The sequence below is a fragment of the Notolepis coatsorum genome (assembly GCF_963971535.1).
Source record: "Notolepis coatsorum genome assembly, contig: SCAFFOLD_1353, whole genome shotgun sequence".
Lineage (NCBI taxonomy): Eukaryota > Metazoa > Chordata > Actinopteri > Aulopiformes > Paralepididae > Notolepis > Notolepis coatsorum.
The window spans coordinates 22,120-43,028 of record NW_028172656.1 but is presented as its reverse complement, the minus strand read 5'-3'; the positions used below and the strand labels follow the sequence as shown (position 1 = coordinate 43,028).

At 45.8% G+C, this 20,909-nt stretch overlaps 1 protein-coding gene across 1 annotated transcript in view; it reads right to left on the bottom strand.

Annotated features, from left to right (window-relative positions):
* The window catches only part of LOC311247999 (myoferlin-like), a gene marked incomplete at its 3' end in the record, with an annotated part of 48,091 nt that overhangs the window by 9,457 nt on the left and 17,725 nt on the right, over window positions 1–20,909 (bottom strand). Inside the window, exons 7-9 of the mRNA XM_084338966.1 lie at window positions 17,900–18,081; window positions 13,353–13,514; window positions 2,027–2,128 (exon numbers count right to left, since the gene is read on the bottom strand). Of these exons, the coding sequence (XP_084195092.1) occupies window positions 2,027–2,128; window positions 13,353–13,514; window positions 17,900–18,081 (446 nt within the window). The remainder of the gene's footprint in view (window positions 1–2,026; window positions 2,129–13,352; window positions 13,515–17,899; window positions 18,082–20,909) is intronic.

Sequence of the window (20,909 nt, the reverse complement as noted above, 5' to 3'; positions counted from 1 at the left end):
ATCATCAACCAATGGACATATCGATCTACAAGATGCCGATCGATAACGGGGAAATGCTGCCAGGTATCACACGGGCTGACGGTAAGACCTTTATCACCTAATTTACAGCCGGAATGGAGTTTGCTGTGCAACGCAAGCAGTCGATCTGTGAACGTGGCTACTTACACGGACACTGTATTGGTAATCAATAATACTAATCGACGTCCCCCGCCGCCCCCCTTTCATCCATAGATGCTCTGGGATAGTCCGGATCATAAGCAGTTTGTGTTATTTCATTAGCATATATAAAAACTGAAATGCTGTTGAATATAACGTTAGTAGCCTTTAGCTCAATAACTAGCTTTCCAGAAAATAGATGATACGAAATCTGCGATAAAGCTTATATTCACGGCGCTATAAAATGACAACCTACCGATGGATTTTCTTTTCTCTTTAAGCCATTTTGAAGGGACGGTTTATGCACTCAAGTGACAATGAGAATGGACCGATAGCAACACTATAAAGTATAGATATAGCTGTTAGAAAACCCACATGTTTGTTTACATTCCCCGGTCCTCTAGACCAGGGGTTCCCAAACTTTTCAGGCCGGGACCCAGAAAATAAGGCGTCAGAGAGCCGCGGCACATCGTGACGCTTTTTTTTTAATTTTTTTTGCCAGGCGACCGATTTTTTAAGCCAAATATCACTTCAATCCTATTAAGTTAGTTCAAGTTAGTTATTCATTTATATGTGCTATTTATGAGAAAGCTAACTTGTTGCAAAATAATAATGATAATAATAATAGCCTCATTAAAATACTATTGTTGCTTCGGTTGTTTTCAGCATTTTATGTGCATAATCTGTTATTTAGTTTGAAATGTTTGTTGAAATAAGTAGATTTTTAGTTTTATTTTATTTATTAAGTTAATATAAAACCATATAGTCACATTTTAGAATACAATAGAATAGAATTTTAGAATACAACTAGAAACACTGTCCTGGCCTGCTTCTAAATTCAGTGGCCTGACAACAATTTTTTTTTTTTTTTATTTTTTTTTTAATCATCTCGCGGCCCTCCCGTGGCTGCTCGCGGCCCACCTATGGGTCGCGACCCCGACTTTGGGAACCACTGCTCTAGCCACTAATTAGACTAAGCCCATCGGTCGTCAAAGTGTTAATTTGACACTGCAAGATTGACTGTGTAATCATGCAGTGTGTATAGCAGCGTTTCTGCCCCGGATGTGGATGTAGATAATAATATGTGACCTACTTCCTGCGCCCTCTCTGCATTTAATTTCAAACCTTTATTTATACATTTATCTCATTGAGACATTTCAGTCTCATTTACAAGAGCGACCTGATCCACCGAACATAACATAACAAATACATAAAACAAGTTCCAGATAAATACCAGACAAGTAACACAACTAAAAGTTTAAGAGAGGCTACATTTCATTAACCCTTTCACTGCCGCACTACCAAACGGTTAACCATACACAGAAGGTTAACCCTTTCACTGGCACATGACAGCAGGTTAACCCTTTCACTACCACACTACATAAGGTTAACCCTTTCACTACCACACTACATAAGGTTAACCCTTTCACTGCCACACTACAGAAGCTTAACCCTTTCACTACCACACTACAGAAGCTTAACCCTTTCACTACCACACTACAGAAGGTTAAACCTTTCACTACCACACTACAGAAGGTTAACCCTTTCACTACCACACTACAGAAGGTTAACCCTTTCACTACCACACTACAGAAGGTTAACCTTTCACTACCACACTACAGAAGGTTAACCCTTTCACTACCACACTACAGAAGGTTAACCCTTTCACTACCATAGTAGAAAGGGTTCAAACCCACGATGGAAATTACTAGGTTGGGGAGCCTCAGTTCTCTGGTTTGAAGCCACCGTATGAATGATTACAACATGGAGGCCGGCCGGACGCCTGGTTACTGTACTTCTGACCTCTGACCTCTGGACGCCTGGTTACTGTACCTCTGACCTCTGACCTCTGGACGCCTGGTTACTGTACCTCGATGGCGGTGAGCTGCACCACAGGTCTGATCCCCTGGGGCACCATGTAGAGCGTCTCCCCGCGGCGGGGTGGCACCAGGGGCAGGTCCTCCTCGTCCCCCTGGAGGGAGGGCACATGGGCACACTTCACTTTATTCTGACAATATATAAATAATAAGGCTGTCAATGTTCAAAGTTCAAGATTCAAGATTGTTTATTGTCATAGGGACAGTTAACCCTTTCACTGCCACACGACAGAAGGTTAACCCTTTACTGTCACACACTGTCCGCGGAGCTAATGATGCTAATGATGGAGCATCGCCGTCGGTTGTGTGACAGTAAAGGGCTAATTTTCTGCATTGTCACAGTGAAAGGGTTAACCGGCTGTCCTGTGGCAGTGAAAGGGTTAAACAGACAGTTTTGCCATACAATGAAAATCGTACTTTGCTAGTCCGCCCTTCACACAAAATCACACGATACTTAACTTAAACATGTTTAAATACAAGCGAGTGCTAGAAAATAAGGTAAATAGATAAATATAATATACTGTATACAAGGCACAGTGAGTAACATTGCACGTTCCGATCAGTATTTACATGTGAATGGAGGCGACAGTGGGTCACAGCAGCAGTTAAAAAGTGTCTTTCGTGATTCATAGTTAATGCGGTATAATATTAACGGACAATTATTTTAACGCCACCATTTCTTTTTACGTATTTAATTTTTTTTTTTTTTTTTTTACTAGACTTCACTCAGGTGTATTATTGATACTCTCATTGATACTATGTTTGTTTCTGACTCAAAGTGTGTGTGTGTGTGTGTGTGTGTGATGTGTGTGTGTGTGTGTGTGTGTGTGTAGAGAGAGAGAGAGAGAGAGAGAGAGAGAAGAGAGAGAGAGAGAGAGAGAGAGAGAGAGAGAGAGAGAGAGAGAGAGAGAGAGAGAGAGAGAGAGAGAGAGAGAGAGGGGCGGGGTGAGATAGATGAGGAAGGGGCAAGAGAGAAAGAGAGCTGGGAGAGTGTGTGTGTGTGTGAGAGAGAGAGAGAGAGAGAGAGAGAGAGAGAGAGAGAGAGAGAGAGAGAGAGAGAGAGAGAGAGAGAGAGAGAGAGAGAGAGAGAGAGAGGGGGGGGGTGAGTCCTAAACCCTTGTGTGGGTGAATGTAACAAGTTCCTATAACGTTTTCTTTCCCCTATTATTTCATGCACACTTTATTTATTGTTTTAAATTATTATTTTATTTTAAGTTATTTTGTGCATCACTCTGTTTTGAATTTGATGCAAATTTGCAATGCATGAGGGCCATCCTTTTGTGTTAAATGGCTGCAAGATGTGACATTACTTTAACCTATACAGAGTGTTCCTTATCTCAATTCCACATGTAGCGTTTGCCTCAAGTTTGAGTTTTAACACCAAGTCAACACCCGCTCGCACACACACACACACACACACACACACACGCACACGCACACACACACACACACACACTCACACTCACACTCACACACACACACACACACACACACACACACACACACACACACACACACACACACACACACACACACACACACACACACACACACACACACACACACACACACAGGGCCCCTTAAAATAATCCCAATCAAACTAAAATGATTAATAATAAAAAATGAATCAGATGCAGGGCTGGTTTGTTTCGATTAGCATTATTACACTGCATATAACTTAAACCGTGAACTCTGACCTCGGCGTCCTCCGTGTTTATGGCCATCGTCGTTATTTTTCATTTGCGTATGCGGGTCGGTTCAGGAGCATGTGACCAGTTCACACTGGAATCTGCGATACTGTGAATACTGTATATTTCAGTTTTAGTTAGTTAATTATATCGACTTGTTATATTGTGTACACTGCTTGTTTTTACTACCTGTACCCCCCCCCCCCCCCCTTCCCCCACGCTGCTATGATGCCTGAATTTCCCCCAAGGGGATCAATAAAGGAATATCTTATCTTATCTGATCAGATTTTGGCCAAAATAATGTGAGTAATGTGAACAAGCCAAGCAAAAAAATATCTGAATCATAAATCCCTTTTTATGGAATACGAGTGAAACTTTGTCTACAGGCACTTCCTGCTGTGAATGCTTTTAAAGGTTTGCTACGTGTAACTGAGGGGTACAATTCCCTGACTGTATTACTAGATATGATACTTACTACCACTACCTTTGTACTTAATATTCGGCCACCCAGTACACGCCATAAATATATTATCATGAACACTCTCACGTAGATGAAACGGATCCAACACAAATGTACGAATTAGAAACAGGTCTTTATTTCCTACACAGCGATGGTGTGTAGAATAAGCACTTAATCACTTAATTACATTTATGAATTGAAATAGTATGCACTTTTATGGCAAGGAGTATTCGTCGGTATATCAATAGATAATGTCCAATCTCTGAAGGCGCAGGTGGTAAATATACGACCTGGAATAGTTAAGGAATAACAGCAATGATACTTTAATGATTATAGGCTGGATACACTAGAGGGGGTTAATCCGGTCGCTTGTAAGCCGACAGGAGTAGGAGGGGGGGGGGGGGGGGGTAGAATCCAGCTGCCTCGTCCGGCCAAGGGTATCCCAGGAGAACCCACTGTAGTGCCGTTCAATGCGCCGGCGATCCTTGGACCACAGATGAAAGCAGGTGGACTCTTTGTGGGCCGGCTCTCTCCGGTCCACGGGGGAGAGATGTGGAGAGACCTCGTCTTGCAGAGCGTCTCCTCACCTTGCGTCCTCTCCAGGGGGGGGGGTTCCAACACACGGTAGTGTCGGGGGTCTTTATCCATAGAATAATCAAAGTATCCAAAGCATAATCCGTGCCTGGGAAGGCGGGCTGTCGTCGGTAGAATAATCCGGTATACAGGTCCACTCGCTCGTCGGCTCTGGGGCTCCTCGGGTGCAGCTTCACATAGGGTCAACCACCCTGGGTAAGCAGCCAGTTCTCTGCCCGAAACGATGGGGTACTGACTACGGTAGTATTCTCACCGCACGAAGCACTATATATTAACAGACTATTATTAGCTTAATAGACTACGTCCAACTCGACGATATAGTGCCAAATATGACTATTCAAATATTAATATACACGATGTCTCAATACCGATGGTAGGCCGAACTTGGCCTTACTCCCACACGTGGCATCGCGGGGAGGCTTTACGTCTGTGACTCTATTGGAGGGTAAGAAACTGGACTGAAAAGAAAGTCCTACTTTAGTAGCGCAGTATATATACGCACTATGAACAAATAGTCCCATTAGTGGTGCGGTAGCCAAATTCCTACGCGGAACTAGGACTTGTTCGTACATGTCGAGCGGTACGTTTGAACTGGGTCTGAGGGGTATGGCAGCCTGGCACCAAGGTCTCGACCAATAGTAGAATGGAGACTATTATGGGATGTTCAGTAGGCTAGAATGGATATTCAATGCATATTGTACAAGGAATATACAAGGGATATCAGGGAATATTAGAGAATATACAAATACAATTAAATATATATATATAAATAAATATATATATTCGGTTTAATCTGGCCCTTCACAACAGCCACCCCCTGAATAGGTCCCAGACCTAATCAGTTAAACGGAGACAGATTAATCGCGTTGTCTATTTACACATAAGGGTTTGCTGTAGGGGTCAGTCAACTTCACAAAGTCATAGGGTTGTAGGGTCATGGTCATCATCGATTGTGTCTGGGAGTCGAGGCAGTTCTATGAGCCTTGCCACGGGACGGGTGTAAGTGCGACCCTGGACGAGCACTTCAGCTGCTCGGACCTTGCCGTCGGCACCGGTGATCACTTTGCTTACGCGGCCGGCCGGCCACATAGCTCTGGGCAGTGATTGATCAATAATCATGACGACTGTTCCTTCTGTCAAATTGTCTCTCTCCTTTACCCACTTCTGGCGGGTCTGTAGAGACGGTAGGTAGTGCAGTAGGAAACTGTTCCAAAACTTGTCGGCTAATACTTGGCTGTACCTCCACATTCGTCGGCCGTTCGCTTCTTCAGGCCGGTACATTGTCTGGGGTAATGTGGGATCTAGCCGCCCCATCAGGAGTGTGTTGGGGGTTCTGCGTAGGCGACCACCCACTCTGATGAGGGTGTGAGCGTCGCTCTCGGGGGCCAGGTGAATTAATCTGCTGTCGAATGGGACGGGCTTTCCTCCCTGTAGACAGGCCAATTCATCGGGGAACGAGTCTCTCTGGGCTCGCTGCAGTAGAAGCAATTCTGCTTCCTCGTAGTTAGCTGCTGACATATCAGCGGGGGACTTGCACTCCGGGTGGTACCGCAGGAATGTTCTTTGTTGTGCACTCTCTATGGACGTGCAATCGTTTATGTTAGGGTCGGTGGAGGCTACGGTGCTCAATCCACAGAACACAGACTTCTTAATTTCCACCTCCTCTGGACTTGCTTCCCTCGGGATAGGCATGGGCCACTGTCCTTCCGGGAGTCTTAGGAATGCGGGGCCGTCACTGTAGACATTGCGACGGGTGAGGTCATCCAGGGGCATCCCCCGGGTGATGACGTCAGCTGGGTTCTGTTTTGTATCAACGTAGCGCCACTCTGTTTCTCCGGTTAACTCTTCGGTTAAGTCTTGAATCTCGGTGACTCTGACTCCCACGAAGACTTTGTACTTGCATGAGTCCGATTTGATCCAGGCGAGTACCGTCGTGGAATCTGACCACAGGATTGTTCTAGACGCCGGTATGGTGAGCTCACGTTGGATGAGCGTGGCTAGGTGCGCTCCGGCTAGGGCTGCGCAGAGCTCTAGACGTGGGATAGATTGTTGCTTGCGTGGGGCTATTCTCGAGCGGGCGAGGACAAATGCTGTGTAGATCTCTCCCCCTTGGTCTTGGGCCCGCAAGTAGGCTACTGATCCGTATGCGACCTCTGAGGCGTCACTGAAGACGTGTAAGTCCATTTTACATGTCTCTGGCCTCACCTTGGGTGGGAAGTAGCTTCGGCGCATATTAACGCCTGGGAGTGAGTGGAGCTCCATCTCCCACTCTCTCCAGGTGGATGCAAGGTGTGCGGGAATGGGGTCGTCCCAGCCCTGGTCCTTGTCCCACAATGCTCGTACAATCATTTTTGCCCTGGTGGTGTACGGTAGAATACATCCTAGCGGGTCATATTGTCGGGCGAGTGTTGTGTACACACTCCGTCTGGTGGTCGGCGCCGCCGCCGGCCTTCCCTGCTCCGTAGTCAGGGGCTTGTGTCTGTAGTGAAGCGAATCTGTTTTGAATCGCCACACCAATCCCAGGGTCATCTCCTGGGCTTCTACCGGGATTGTAGCCATCCAGGTCTCGCTGCTGGCTGCCTTGTCCTCGGAGGAGAGGCTGCGCAGTACTTGCGGATCGCTGCTGGCCCACTGCCTGAGATCAAAGCCGCCTTTGATCAATGAGGCGCGGAGTTTAATCAGGAGAGCCTCGGCTTCTTCCTGGGTTGAAAGGCTTTGTAGACAGTTGTCTACGTAGAAGCTGTTCTTTACGCTGTGTCGGACCTTTTCGTCCGCTGCTGGGTCCTCTGCTACATGTTTCTGTAGTGCAAATGTCGCACAGCAGGGGCTGCACGTCGTTCCGAAGGGGAGGACTTCCCATTGGTAGATGGCTGGGTGCTCATCTCCTGGCTTCTCTCTCCATAGGAACCGTAACAGGGGCTTGTCCGCCTCTACTAATCTCACCTGCAGGAACATTCCTTTAATGTCCCCGCTGATGGCCACCTTTTCCTGGCGGAAGCGGAGTAGAACGGCGAGTAGGGAGGGGCCGAGTGTGGGACCGGGCAGTAACTCTTTATTCAGATTTTGGGATCCGATCTGGTAGCTGCAGTTAAATACTATGCGGTCTTTACCGTTGTGATGGACCTTGTGGTGGGGCACGTACCACGATTCAGTGGTCTGGTCAGCCTCTTTAATGTCCATCTTTGTGACGTGTCCCGCTGTGATGAGCTTCTCAATCTCAGCGCGGTATACACTCTCTTGGGCGGGGTTCTTGGCTAAGCGCCGCTCCGTGTTCAGCAGGTACCGTTCTATGGCGTCTGTCTTGGCGTGGAAAGTAGGCATTCCTTCTCGCCGCAGGAGTGGCGTGGCGTATCTCAACACGCCGTTGACCGGGACTCTCTTGGTCCCTGTCTCGAGGAGGTGAATGGCGTAAATGTCATCTTTAGAGCGAATGTCTTTCTTTCCATTCTTAAAGGGCATTTGTTCCAAGCTCCATAGCCGCTCTACGTGTTGCAGGAGTGCGGTTTCTCCCTCTGTGACTCGGGAGTGGAGACATCTAGTGGCTGTACTTCGGTTGAGAGATTTGGCGAGCGGGCCTTGGAGAGTCCATCCCAAACGGGTCTCGACTGCTGCAGGACAGCCTCGGGGTCCGGTATGAACCCGGTCTATCGGGACAATGAGGTCTGCATGGTCGGAGCCTATCAACAGGGTCGGCATAGCATTGTCTATGAGCGGGATCGGTAACTTGCGCAGATGTGCATATTTCTCCATCAGCTTGGCGACGGGGTATGTGTACCGCGACAGTCCTATTTCTTGGCTGGTGAAAGCGTCTGCAATCTGGTACCGTCGCTCAGGCTGGCCGCTTGCTGCGATAGAGAATGAGACATTCTCGCCCTTTATCGTCTTCAAATCTCGTCTTATTGTCCGAATTGTCATTTGGGTTTCGCTTCCCCGCAGCCCTAGCTGGGCCGCAGCGGAGGCGAGCAGCAGGGTCTTCTCTGACCCGTCATCGAGGACGGCGTAAGTGTCCAGGACTTTATTCTGGTAGCTTAGTGTCACACGCACTACTTTTAGGAGTACTCGGGCTCCACTGCTGCTGGCGGGATCGATGTACATGACGCTCGCTTTGCGGCTGGATGGTGCAGGTGAAGGGCGCCGTCTGTTACTGTCGTGAAGTATGTCCAGATGGGCTCCATCGCACTTGGTGCACCTTTTCTTTAAGCGGCATTCGGCTGCCATGTGTGAGCGCGCACAGCGAAAACAGCGCTTGTTGGACTTTATCCATTGACCTGCTTCCTCCGCGTTCAGCTTGGGGAAGGAGTCACATTGCGCTAGCCAGTGTTCTTTCTCACAGTAGGGGCACACTATCTTCCACTTCTCCGTTCTGGAGGGGGTACTGTGGCTCCTGCTGCTCGGTACTGACTCCGATTGGTGCATCACAGTCACCGATCTTCTTCCATCATTTAGTCGTCTGGTTCCTTCTCTGGAGCCAGGGGTGCTCCGTCCGAATGTATCTAGCCGTAGGCTGCTGACTTCTCTCGCCAGGAAGTCTGCTAGATCGAGGTTCGGTTCGGGGCCATTCGGGTCTCTGTGGTCCCTCTGCCGCCTAAAGCGCTCCTGACGAGCGGGCGGCAGCTTCTCCAGGATCCTTTCCACATTTGAGTTGGCGTAAAGTTCATACTTCCCCTTCTCTCTTTGCGCTCCCAACATCCCTACCAGGGACTGCACTCTGATGGACAGGTCGTCCAGTGCTCGATTGTCTATTGCTGGGGGTAAGCGGTCGATGTGTCGGATCTCCTGGATCACGTAATCCCATATGCGCCCATACCTCTGGTCCAATGCTACCAGCACTGCTGTGTATGGGGTGGTGGAAGTCGCGTAGGCGAGCGCTATATTATGTGCGCGGGGCACCTTTAAGTGCTGCAGTAGGATGGCGTATTTGTGACGTTCATCCAATACATCCACCAACATGGTCTCCAGACACATGCGGAGTTCTGTATACTGGGCCCGGTTCTCTTGGGTGAAGTCGGGTACCATAGGCGTGCCAATGTATGACGCTGACTGTGGATACATCGGCGAGCGTTGGGGGAGAGGCCTCCTAGGCGAGTCTCCTCCCGCTCCTTGGTATGGGCTGGTACCGGCAGTGTACCATGGCCCGCTTGTCCAGGTGCTGTTCCTCGGTGCGGGTCGTGCGTCGTGCTCACCCGTGTATAGAGTCGGGGGTCTGTAGCGCAGCTCCGCGGGAGTATAGCCTGGGCTGTACCGGACCTCCTGGTCCGGTAGAGTACTGTGCTGTCTTCGGGCGTGGTTCTCCTCCTCTTCCTCTTCGTCTTCAGTTAGGTCATCCAGTGCTTGTAGTCTCTGGTTTAGCCTCTCCACAGGATATGCTGCTCCTTCCCGGTTGCTAGGTCTCGCTTGGACCGGTGGGGGGAGGTGGTCTGTGGGGGGTATAGACCTCGTCTGTTGGTCAAGTTCAGGGTTGTTTACTCGGCTAGGGGATGCCGCCCTGGAGGTGTGTCTAGACGAGTTCCTGGAGCCTCTGGCGGAGGGAGAGGGTGTTGTCCGTCTGATCAGCTGTTCTATTAGTTGCGCTTGCTGTCTGTCGCGCTCTGCGTCCCGTAGAGCACCAGCAGCTGCTCGCTGGCTGTCTGCTCGGTCTCGGGCCACATTCTCTTCCATCTGAATGCGTCTTATTTCCAGGCGTATGTGCTCTTCTTCGCTCCGTTGCTGTAGCTGCAATCGATCGCGTTCACCCTGGAGTCTATCGCGTTCAGTAGAGGCTTTCAGGCTGACGAGGAATGCCTGCTGTAGGGTCCTCTCTGCCTCGCTGGGAGAAGGCGGTTGTATAGGGGAGCCTTCCCTCGGGGTACTCCTTGCGGAGCCTTGGAGCTCTATCTCCACGGTGCTCTCCCCGTCTTCTTCCGTGCCGAGTTCTCTCTCGGTAGCGTTGTATTCCTCCCGGGACTCATCGGGGACTACTTCTTCAGTACTGGCGGGGTGTGAAGTCATGTCTGGTTCCCACTGGTCCCCACCGTGAACTTGGTCAGTTACATTAGAGCCCGTAGGGGCCTCTATGGTCGGGGTAGTCTGGGCGTTGGGGTTAGACATACTTTTACTTTCTAGTTTTACCGCGTTTACTGTTAGTAGAAGACTAGGTTGTTGACTGACAGCGTAAGCCTCTAAGTACTGAGGGAGCCGTCGTTCGCGCTGCGGGCGTTGGATAGGAGGATCGTTTCGTGGAGTGTTCATCATAGGCCATTTCAATATTAATAACACTATATTAATATTACATTAATTACCCTCCGGCTCGAAGGACCAATTGTAACTGAGGGGTACAATTCCCTGACTGTATTACTAGATATGATACTTACTACCACTACCTTTGTACTTAATATTCGGCCACCCAGTACACGGCATAAATATATTATCATGAACACTCTCACGTAGATGAAACGGATCCAACACAAATGTACGAATTAGAAACAGGTCTTTATTTCCTACACAGCGATGGTGTGTAGAATAAGCACTTAATCACTTAATTACATTTATGAATTGAAATAGTATGCACTTTTATGGCAAGGAGTATTCGTCGGTATATCAATAGATAATGTCCAATCTCTGAAGGCGCAGGTGGTAAATATACGACCTGGAATAGTTAAGGAATAACAGCAATGATACTTTAATGATTATAGGCTGGATACACTAGAGGGGGTTAATCCGGTCGCTTGTAAGCCGACAGGAGTAGGAGGGGGGGGGGGGGGTAGAATCCAGCTGCCTCGTCCGGCCAAGGGTATCCCAGGAGAACCCACTGTAGTGCCGTTCAATGCGCCGGCGATCCTTGGACCACAGATGAAAGCAGGTGGACTCTTTGTGGGCCGGCTCTCTCCGGTCCACGGGGGAGAGATGTGGAGAGACCTCGTCTTGCAGAGCGTCTCCTCACCTTGCGTCCTCTCCAGGGGGGGGGGTTCCAACACACGGTAGTGTCGGGGGTCTTTATCCATAGAATAATCAAAGTATCCAAAGCATAATCCGTGCCTGGGAAGGCGGGCTGTCGTCGGTAGAATAATCCGGTATACAGGTCCACTCGCTCGTCGGCTCTGGGGCTCCTCGGGTGCAGCTTCACATAGGGTCAACCACCCTGGGTAAGCAGCCAGTTCTCTGCCCGAAACGATGGGGTACTGACTACGGTAGTATTCTCACCGCACGAAGCACTATATATTAACAGACTATTATTAGCTTAATAGACTACGTCCAACTCGACGATATAGTGCCAAATATGACTATTCAAATATTAATATACACGATGTCTCAATACCGATGGTAGGCCGAACTTGGCCTTACTCCCACACGTGGCATCGCGGGGAGGCTTTACGTCTGTGACTCTATTGGAGGGTAAGAAACTGGACTGAAAAGAAAGTCCTACTTTAGTAGCGCAGTATATATACGCACTATGAACAAATAGTCCCATTAGTGGTGCGGTAGCCAAATTCCTACGCGGAACTAGGACTTGTTCGTACATGTCGAGCGGTACGTTTGAACTGGGTCTGAGGGGTATGGCAGCCTGGCACCAAGGTCTCGACCAATAGTAGAATGGAGACTATTATGGGATGTTCAGTAGGCTAGAATGGATATTCAATGCATATTGTACAAGGAATATACAAGGGATATCAGGGAATATTAGAGAATATACAAATACAATTAAATATATATATATAAATAAATATATATATTCGGTTTAATCTGGCCCTTCACAACACTACGACTAGCCCTTCATGAAACATGTAACTGTTTTACCTGATGCTATCGCTGATGTGATTATGCTTCTTGCCACTGCACTGATGGCCTTCTGTATTTATATTTGATTTGTATGTTTTTTTGTTTAATGCCCTTGTTTATAAAGTCTCATATTATGAAATGTAATGATTTGGTTTACTATAAAACTATGCAAATAATGTACAGAGCTAAAGCAAAGTTACTCCCAGGTGGGGTGCAAAGGTTTTTTTTCAACACATAAAAACACAAAATATGATTTGAGAGATATTTGTAAATTTACTGTTCAAAAAGCTAAGAAAGGGATTAAAAGGAGGTGTATTTCTATTATTGGGGTTAACTTGTGGAACAATGCTGATATACAGTTAAGAATGAGTAATTCGATTTTGGTTTTTAAGAAAAAGGTTTGTAAAGCTATTTTTGAAAACTACAAGGGTAAATAACACTGTTTTGTTTTCTTTTTCTTTTTTCTTTAGAATACTGTTTTGGAGTAAAACTATTTGAATTTTTTGGTAAGAATATAGGACAGGCACATATAAGCACTATGCTTCCGTCTGTACCTTTTTCAGTCACTGTAAATAATCAAATATTGATAAATGATGATGTATATTGTACTGTGTGTGATGATGACTGAAAAAATTAAACTACTACTACTTTTTATGTTGAAACTTGTTGTGTTGGTCAGGACTCCCTGGAAGAAGAGACCTTGTATCTCAACGGGACATTCCTGGATAAATAAAGGATAAATAATAAAATAAAATAAATCAGAATGATGGATCACTGGAGCTTGCGGTGTGAACTAAGGCAGCCTCCTCCTCCCTCCGGTACCTTGCTCTTCTTCAGGATCAGCTCGGCGGCCACCAGCATCTCCCCGGCGCGGCGGCCCTTCCTGGTGACGGGGAACCACAGTAGCCTGGGGCTGACCTCCACTCCCGGGTCCAGCTTCACGATGGGGGGGCAGGTACAGCGGCCCAGGACCTCGTCTTTACCCTGTGGGACACAGACACAGAGGGGCAGTCAGTCAGAGAGACCCAGGACCTCGTCTTTACCCTGTGGGACACGAAAACGAACTCAAACGAAATAGAACGCAAAAAAACGAACGAACTAAAATGAAAACGAACTAAAATGAAAACGAACGCAAAAAAACGAACGCAAAAAAACGAACGCAAAAAAGAACGAAAAAAAAAGAACGCAAAAAAATGAACGAACTAAAACGACAACAAACGCAAAAAAACAAAAGCAAAAAAACGAACGAACTAAAATGAAAACGAACTAAAAAAAAAAAACGCAAAAAAAAAACGCAAAAAAACGAACGCAAAAAAAAGAACGCAAAAAAACAAACTAACTAAAACGGAAACTAACTAAAACAAAATAGAACGCAAAAAAACGAAGGCAAAAAAACAAAAGCAAAAAAACGAACGAACTAAAATGAAAACGAACTAAAACGAAAACAAACTCAAAAAAACAAACTCAAAAAAACAAACGCAAAAAAACGAACGCAAAAAAAAGAACGCAAAAAAACCAACGAACTAAAACGGAAACTAACTAAAACGAAATAGAACGCAAACGAACGAACTAAAACTAAAACGAAAATGAACGCAAAGAAAACTCATCTTTTTCCTTCTGTTGATTTTTATCAAATGTTTTGCTCCACACATTTTATGTTCTTTTACCAGTTTCTTTGACCAGTTTTATTTATTCTATGTTTCTCTTACTCTGCTACTAGTTTTAGTGTTCTTCTGACTCCTTGCTAGCTTTAGTCTTGCCTATTTTTTTATTCTTTCTTCTTTTACTCTTGCTAGTTTTTATGTTCTTTTAAAGTGTAGCGCTTTGAAATCTGTGAAAGGAGGACGAGTCTGTGGCAGGGGGAGGAGTCTGTGAGAGGGGGAGGAGTCTGTTACAGGGGGAGGAGTCTGTGACAGGAGGACGAGTCTGTGACAGGGGGAGGAGTCTGTGACAGGGGGAGGAGTCTGTGACAGGGGAGGAGTCGGTGACAGGGGGAGGAGTCTGTGAAAGGAGGAGGAGTCTGTGACAGGAGGAGGAGTCTGTGACAGGAGAAATAGTATGCGACAGGGGGAGGAGTCTGTGACAGGAGGAGGAGTCTGTGACAGGAGGAGAAGTCTGTGACAGGGGGAGGAGTCTGTGACAGGGGGGAGGAGTCTGTGGCATGGGGAGGAGTCTGTGATTTTATTTTATTTTATTTTGATTTTATTAGGGATCCCCATTAGCTGGTGCGATAGCAACCAGCTAGTCTTCCTGGGGTCCACACACAAAAAAACACACAAAAACAATCACTATTGCAAAAAAATTAAAGTCAGTACACACAATGCATAATGAACCTACTGTAACAATTAATATAGCTAAAATTACATTAGTGTAAAACAAAAACAAAAAATTACTTTACAGTGTTAAAAACAATTTAAAAACAATTTAAGATTCTTTTTAAAAGTGAATCTACTGTAAATGCAGCAGAGGTTCCGAGGCAGGCCATTCCACAGAGTTAATGCTCTAAAAATAAAAGATCTCCCCAGAGCGCTGGTTCTAGGACCTGGCAATTCAAGCTGCCCACTACTGGAACCTCTAGTGTAATGCTCGTGCACAGTATTACTAAAAACAATCTGATTATGTATAAAAACAGGAGTCTTACTGCTCATGACCAACTTGAACAGCACAAGTATATTAAAAGACAATCTATTTTCAACGTTAAGCCAAGAGAGGCGGGCATGCATACGGCTCACATTAGACCTTAGTGAGCAGCCCAGTACCAACCGTGCTGCCCTGTTCTGGACCACCTGGAGCTTCCTGAGGTCACCACTGGCAGCAGATGACCACATCGCAGAGCAATAGTCAAGATGACATAAAACTAAACTTTTCACTATCTGACATAAAAGGGGACGGGCAACAAAAGAAGCACATTTCCTGGAAATACCAATTGCTCTTCCCATTTTTAAAACAATATAATTAATATGCTGAGACCCAGACAGAGTGCAATCCAGCATCACTCCAAGGAGTTTAGTACTTTCAACTTGTTGAACTGCTGAATTACACAAGTTTAAATGAAGCTTTGGATTTGTAGATAACCTGTGCCTTGTTCCCAGCACAATACATTTAGTCTTGGAGATATTAAGGACAAGTCTATTACATACTACCCAGTCATGCACAACTTTAAGTTCTCTACTCAAAACTTCATTAAGTACATTGCATGATGGTGCCGCGTAATACAATGTTGAATCATCTGCATAAAGAACTGTTGTAGCACATTTGGTAGCCCAAGATAGGTCATTCGTAAATACAGAGAAGAGCAAAGGTCCTAGGCAACTTCCTTGCGGCACGCCACACTCTAGACCTCTGCTACTGGACAGGCTGCCATTTAGATACACCTTCTGTGATCTAGAGGACAAATAACTTAGTATCCACTTTAAAGCAGAAGAGTTAAAACCATAACATTTAAGTTTATCAACCAGTAGAAAATGGTCCAGCACATCAAATGCAGCACTAAAATCTAACAGCACAGCTCCCACCAACATAGAGTTATCTATACCAGTCATCAGTCATCTGTATCAAGGCAGTAGAAGTAGAGTGACCAGCTCTATAGGCATGTTGAGAATCTGTTGCAAGCTTGTTTGAAACAAAATACTCTTGAATTTGTGAATGCACCAACTTTTCCATGATTTTGCTCAAGACAGGTAAAATACTTATAGGTCTAGAATTTCACTCATTAAAAGCAGCTTTGGTATCCTTAGGTAAAGGAAAAACCTTAGCCTCCTTCCACATCTTTGGAAATAGACCCACATCCAAACATCTATTCATAATATGACATATAGGAGATGCTATAATACCAGCAGTCATTCTCAGCACTTTACTATCCAGGTTATCTAGGCCTGCTAACTTACTATCAGGAAGAGAGCGGAGTAACCGCTCCACCTCACTGACTTCAGCCTGATGAAATTCAAATTCACACATTTTGTCTTTCATTATAATATGAAAGTAATATACAGTCATATACAGTCATATATAATATACAGTCATTTGTTTTCCGGTTGTTTGACATATTCATAGCATGCCTTAGTTTAGATACTTTACCCACATAATAATCATTAAAATGATTTGCAATGGGGATGAGTCAGTTACAGGGGGAGGAGTCTGTGACAAGGGGAGGAGTCTGTGACAGGGGGGAGGAGTCTATGACAGGAGGATGAGTCTATAGCAGGGGGGAGGAGTCTGTGACAGGAGGAGGAGTCTGTGACAGGGGGAGGAGTCTGTGACAGGGGGATGAGTCTGTGACAGGGGGAGGAGTCTGTGACATGAGGAGTAGTCTGTGACAGGGGGAGGAGTCTGTGACAGGGGGGATGAGTATGTGACAGGGGGAGGAGTCTGTGACAGGGGGAGGAGTCTGTTACAGGAAGAGGAGTCTGTGACAGGGGGGATGAGTCTATGGCAGGATGAGGAGTCTATGGCAGAGGGGTGGAGTCTGTGACAGGAGGAGGAGTCTGTGACATGGGGAGGAGTCTATGCCATGGGGAGGAGTCTGTGACAGGGGGAGGAGTCTGTGACAGGAGGAGGAGTCTGTGACAGGAGGAGGAGTCTGTGACAGGGGGAGGAGTCTGTGACAGGGGGGATGAGTATGTGACAGGGGGGAGGAGTCTGTGACAGGGGGAGGAGTCTGTTACAGGAGGAGGAGTCTGTGACAGGGGGGATGAGTCTATGGCAGGATGAGGAGTCTATGGCAGGGGGAGGAGTCTGTGACAGGAGGAAGAGTCTGTGACAGGAGGAGGAGTCTGTGACAGGGGGAGGAGTCTGTGACAGGGGGAGGAGTCTGTGTCAGGGGGGAGGAGTCTGTGACAGGGGGGAGGAGTCTGTGACAGGGGGAGGAGTCTGTGACAGGGGCGAGGAGTCTGTGACAGGGGGGATGAGTCTATGACAGGGGGATGAGTCTGTGACAGGGGCGAGGAGTCTGTGACATGGGGAGGAGTCTGTGACAGGGGGAGGAGTCTGTGACAGGGGGAGGAGTCTGTGACAGGGGCGAGGAGTCTGTGACAGGGGCGAGGAGTCTGTGACATGGGGAGGAGTCTGTGACAGGGGGGAGGAGTCTGTGACAGGGGGGAGGAGTCTGTGACAGGGGGAGGAGTCTGTGACAGGGGCGAGGAGTCTGTGACAGGGGCGAGGAGTCTGTGACATGGGGAGGAGTCTGTGACAGGGGGAGGAGTCTGTGACAGGGGGAGGAGTCTGTGACAGGGGCGAGGAGTCTGTGACAGGGGCGAGGAGTCTGTGACATGGGGAGGAGTCTGTGACAGGGGGGAGGAGTCTGTGACAGGGGGAGGAGTCTGTGCCAGGGGGGAGGAACTATGGTTGGAAAGACATTTAAAGACACGTACCACTTGGTCGCTGTCGAAGAGCTCCAGGACCACGTTGGGGGGGTTGTGGCCGATGGTCTGTGGGTCTCCGCAGATTTCAATGTCGTCGAAGATGAGGGTCTGGTCCCACGTGGGGTTCAGAGTGGATCTGATGACCTCGGTGGTCTTACTGACGTGCAGGAAGGACACATGGGCATAGGGATCTGGGGAAGACCAGGGGACCTTTATAATAATGATAATAATAATAATAATAATAATAATAATAATAATAATAATAATAATAATAATAATAATAATAATAATAATAATAATAATAATAATAATAATAATTAGGGATGCTCGATATTGGCTTTTTTACCGATACCGATATACCGATATTGTCCAACTCTTAATTTCCGATACCGATATCAACCGATATCAACCGATACCGATATATGCAGGGTTTCCCCCCCCAAATTTTTTTATAATTTCAGGTAATTAACATTACTTATTACATGGCGTTTTCACATTCGCCGAAATGCTTGCTTGTGATTGGTCAATAGCCCCCCGACAGCGGTCATTATTTTTCAATAATGACCGCTGTTTTTTCAATAATGACCGCTGTGCGCAGCTGTTCGCAATCAAGCCCACTGACACACACTGTTTCAGTGCAATTAGACACTGCCGGTGTTCTGCTGCCGGCGATGACAGGGGGCGGAGCGACGAGCGGAGCCAGAACGCAGCCAGAACCAGTGTTGCGAGTCGATGTAAAATGAATTAGGTATATTGTTAGTAAGTTAGCCATGTAATAAGCGGGATAATGTATAGCTATACTCGGTCATTGTCGCAAAATAATTGACCTTCACTGACGTTTAAAACACCTCGCCGAAGCGGCTCGGTATTTTAAACTCTGTGTCGGTCAATTATTTTGCGACAATGACCTCGTAGCTATACATTATCCCTTACATATCTCTTGTTGTGGAATTAACACAACATTATGCATACTTTTGACAATAAATAAAATCAGAATTTGTTCTTACTTGCTTGCCTATATAAATGTAAAAAAAAAAAAAAAAAAATAATTGAAAACCGATACCGATATTTTCCGATATCACATTTTAATGCTGATATCGGCCGATAATATCGGACATCCCTAATAATAATAATAATAATAATAATAATATTATTATTACACCTTTATTTTTTACAAGCAAGAACAAGAGCTAAGAATAAATGTAAAGTGCACACTAAAGAATTAAAACAAATAAACAACTTAGCTAACACACAATAATAATAATAATAATAATAACAATAACAAACAATAAAAGAATGTGCAAATTTGCTTTCAAAGAAAATTAAGAAGAAAGAAAGACTGTGAACACCTAAAGCTGAGGCTCAGACCGACCGACCGTTTTAGATTTTTGGCTCATTTCCCCTTATGTTAGAATTTTTTATGTAAAAATAATGGTTGCAGATATATAGGAGGGCATCAAAACTGCGCAGAGCAAAAAAAATAAATAAAAAAAAAATAATAATATATATATATATATATTTTTAAAAAAAATTTACACCCCAAAAGTTGGTAGGGCCACAGCCCTACTGGCCATACCGGTTCCGCGGTCCATGCGTGTATTCGTCCCGCAAATTTACGATATGGGCTTCACGGTGCGGTACGTGCAGCCATACGATGAATACGTCTCATACCACTAGGTGAACCTAGGGTTGCACATTTTTACAAATCTATGCTCAATATCTTTACTTTACTTTACATTGGCTTACATTGATCTTTAATGTTGAATACTAAGCTTGTATTGCCAAATTTAGATGATGAATAAAACGTCGAAGCTTGTAAACACACGCACGGTGCGGACAGACCATAACAACGCACACTGCAGGCTGTTTTTCTTCCCGCGAGTCTCCCCTCCCCGCCGTAGTTACTACAGGTGTCGGGTGTCGCGAAAACAAAACCTTGATTGAATTATATCATGTTTGTAACACGGCAGGAGCAGGGTCATTACAATTTGACAGTTTTCTTTCGTTTTCTTGTTCACCCAATGGAAAGACACACACCAAGTAAAGTTGGTGTGTCACCAACACACACGTCAACTATCTCCTGCGTGCGGACCCCCGTGGACATTCTCTCACAGCTGACAGAAAAAAATTAAAGCAATAGCCTACATACTTTTCCGGACTGATCATCTGAGCTCCTCTCCAGTTGAACTGCTACTGTGTTTAAATCCCAAATATTGATCAATCCAAATGCCATTGTGTAACATGTCATCCATCTTCACGTGCCAGTTAAATCCTCACTACAAGTGAAACTCAAACTTAACAAATCAAATCAAAATCAAATCAAATGTATCTGTAAGGCCCGACAACACACGGCAATGTCCCCATGGGCCGGACACGTCTTCTTTAAACAAGTCAAGAAGAAACATCACAATAAGTCAAGAAACAAAACAAGAACACCATAAGGTCCAACAAATTTAAAATAAATGCAAAATTAATGATTGAATGCAAACACTCCCAGACAGACCCCACGCGAAGGTAAGGAAAAACTCACTAAAACCTAGCAATAGTAAAAAATGCACCACAGGCAGTGTGGAGGAGAGAAACCTTAGAAGGGTTTTTCTGTTGTACCGAACTCGTACCGAACCGTGGCCGCAATACCGAGGTACGTACCGAACCGTGGCTTCTGTGTACCGTTACACCCCTAATAAATAGACAATAATCATAAAATAGACAGCATGCATTCATACGTTATCGCAATTGAACTGCGCTACGTGTCCTATCAATTGATTGATCATTGAAAATGCAATGAATTAACATGGTGTTAATACTGCATCCATTAGCTGTATGCTCTCTGGATTAACAAGTTGTTAATACTGTATCATTAGCTGTATGCTTTATGGATTAACAACTTGTTAATACTGTATCATTTACATTGGAACAGCTGTAAATGCCTAGTTTATATACAAAGTCAGTCCCCGCTTTTAGGGGCTAAAAGGTGCACGTTTTTTCTCCTGCCAATGTTGACAGCTATGCCCGCTCC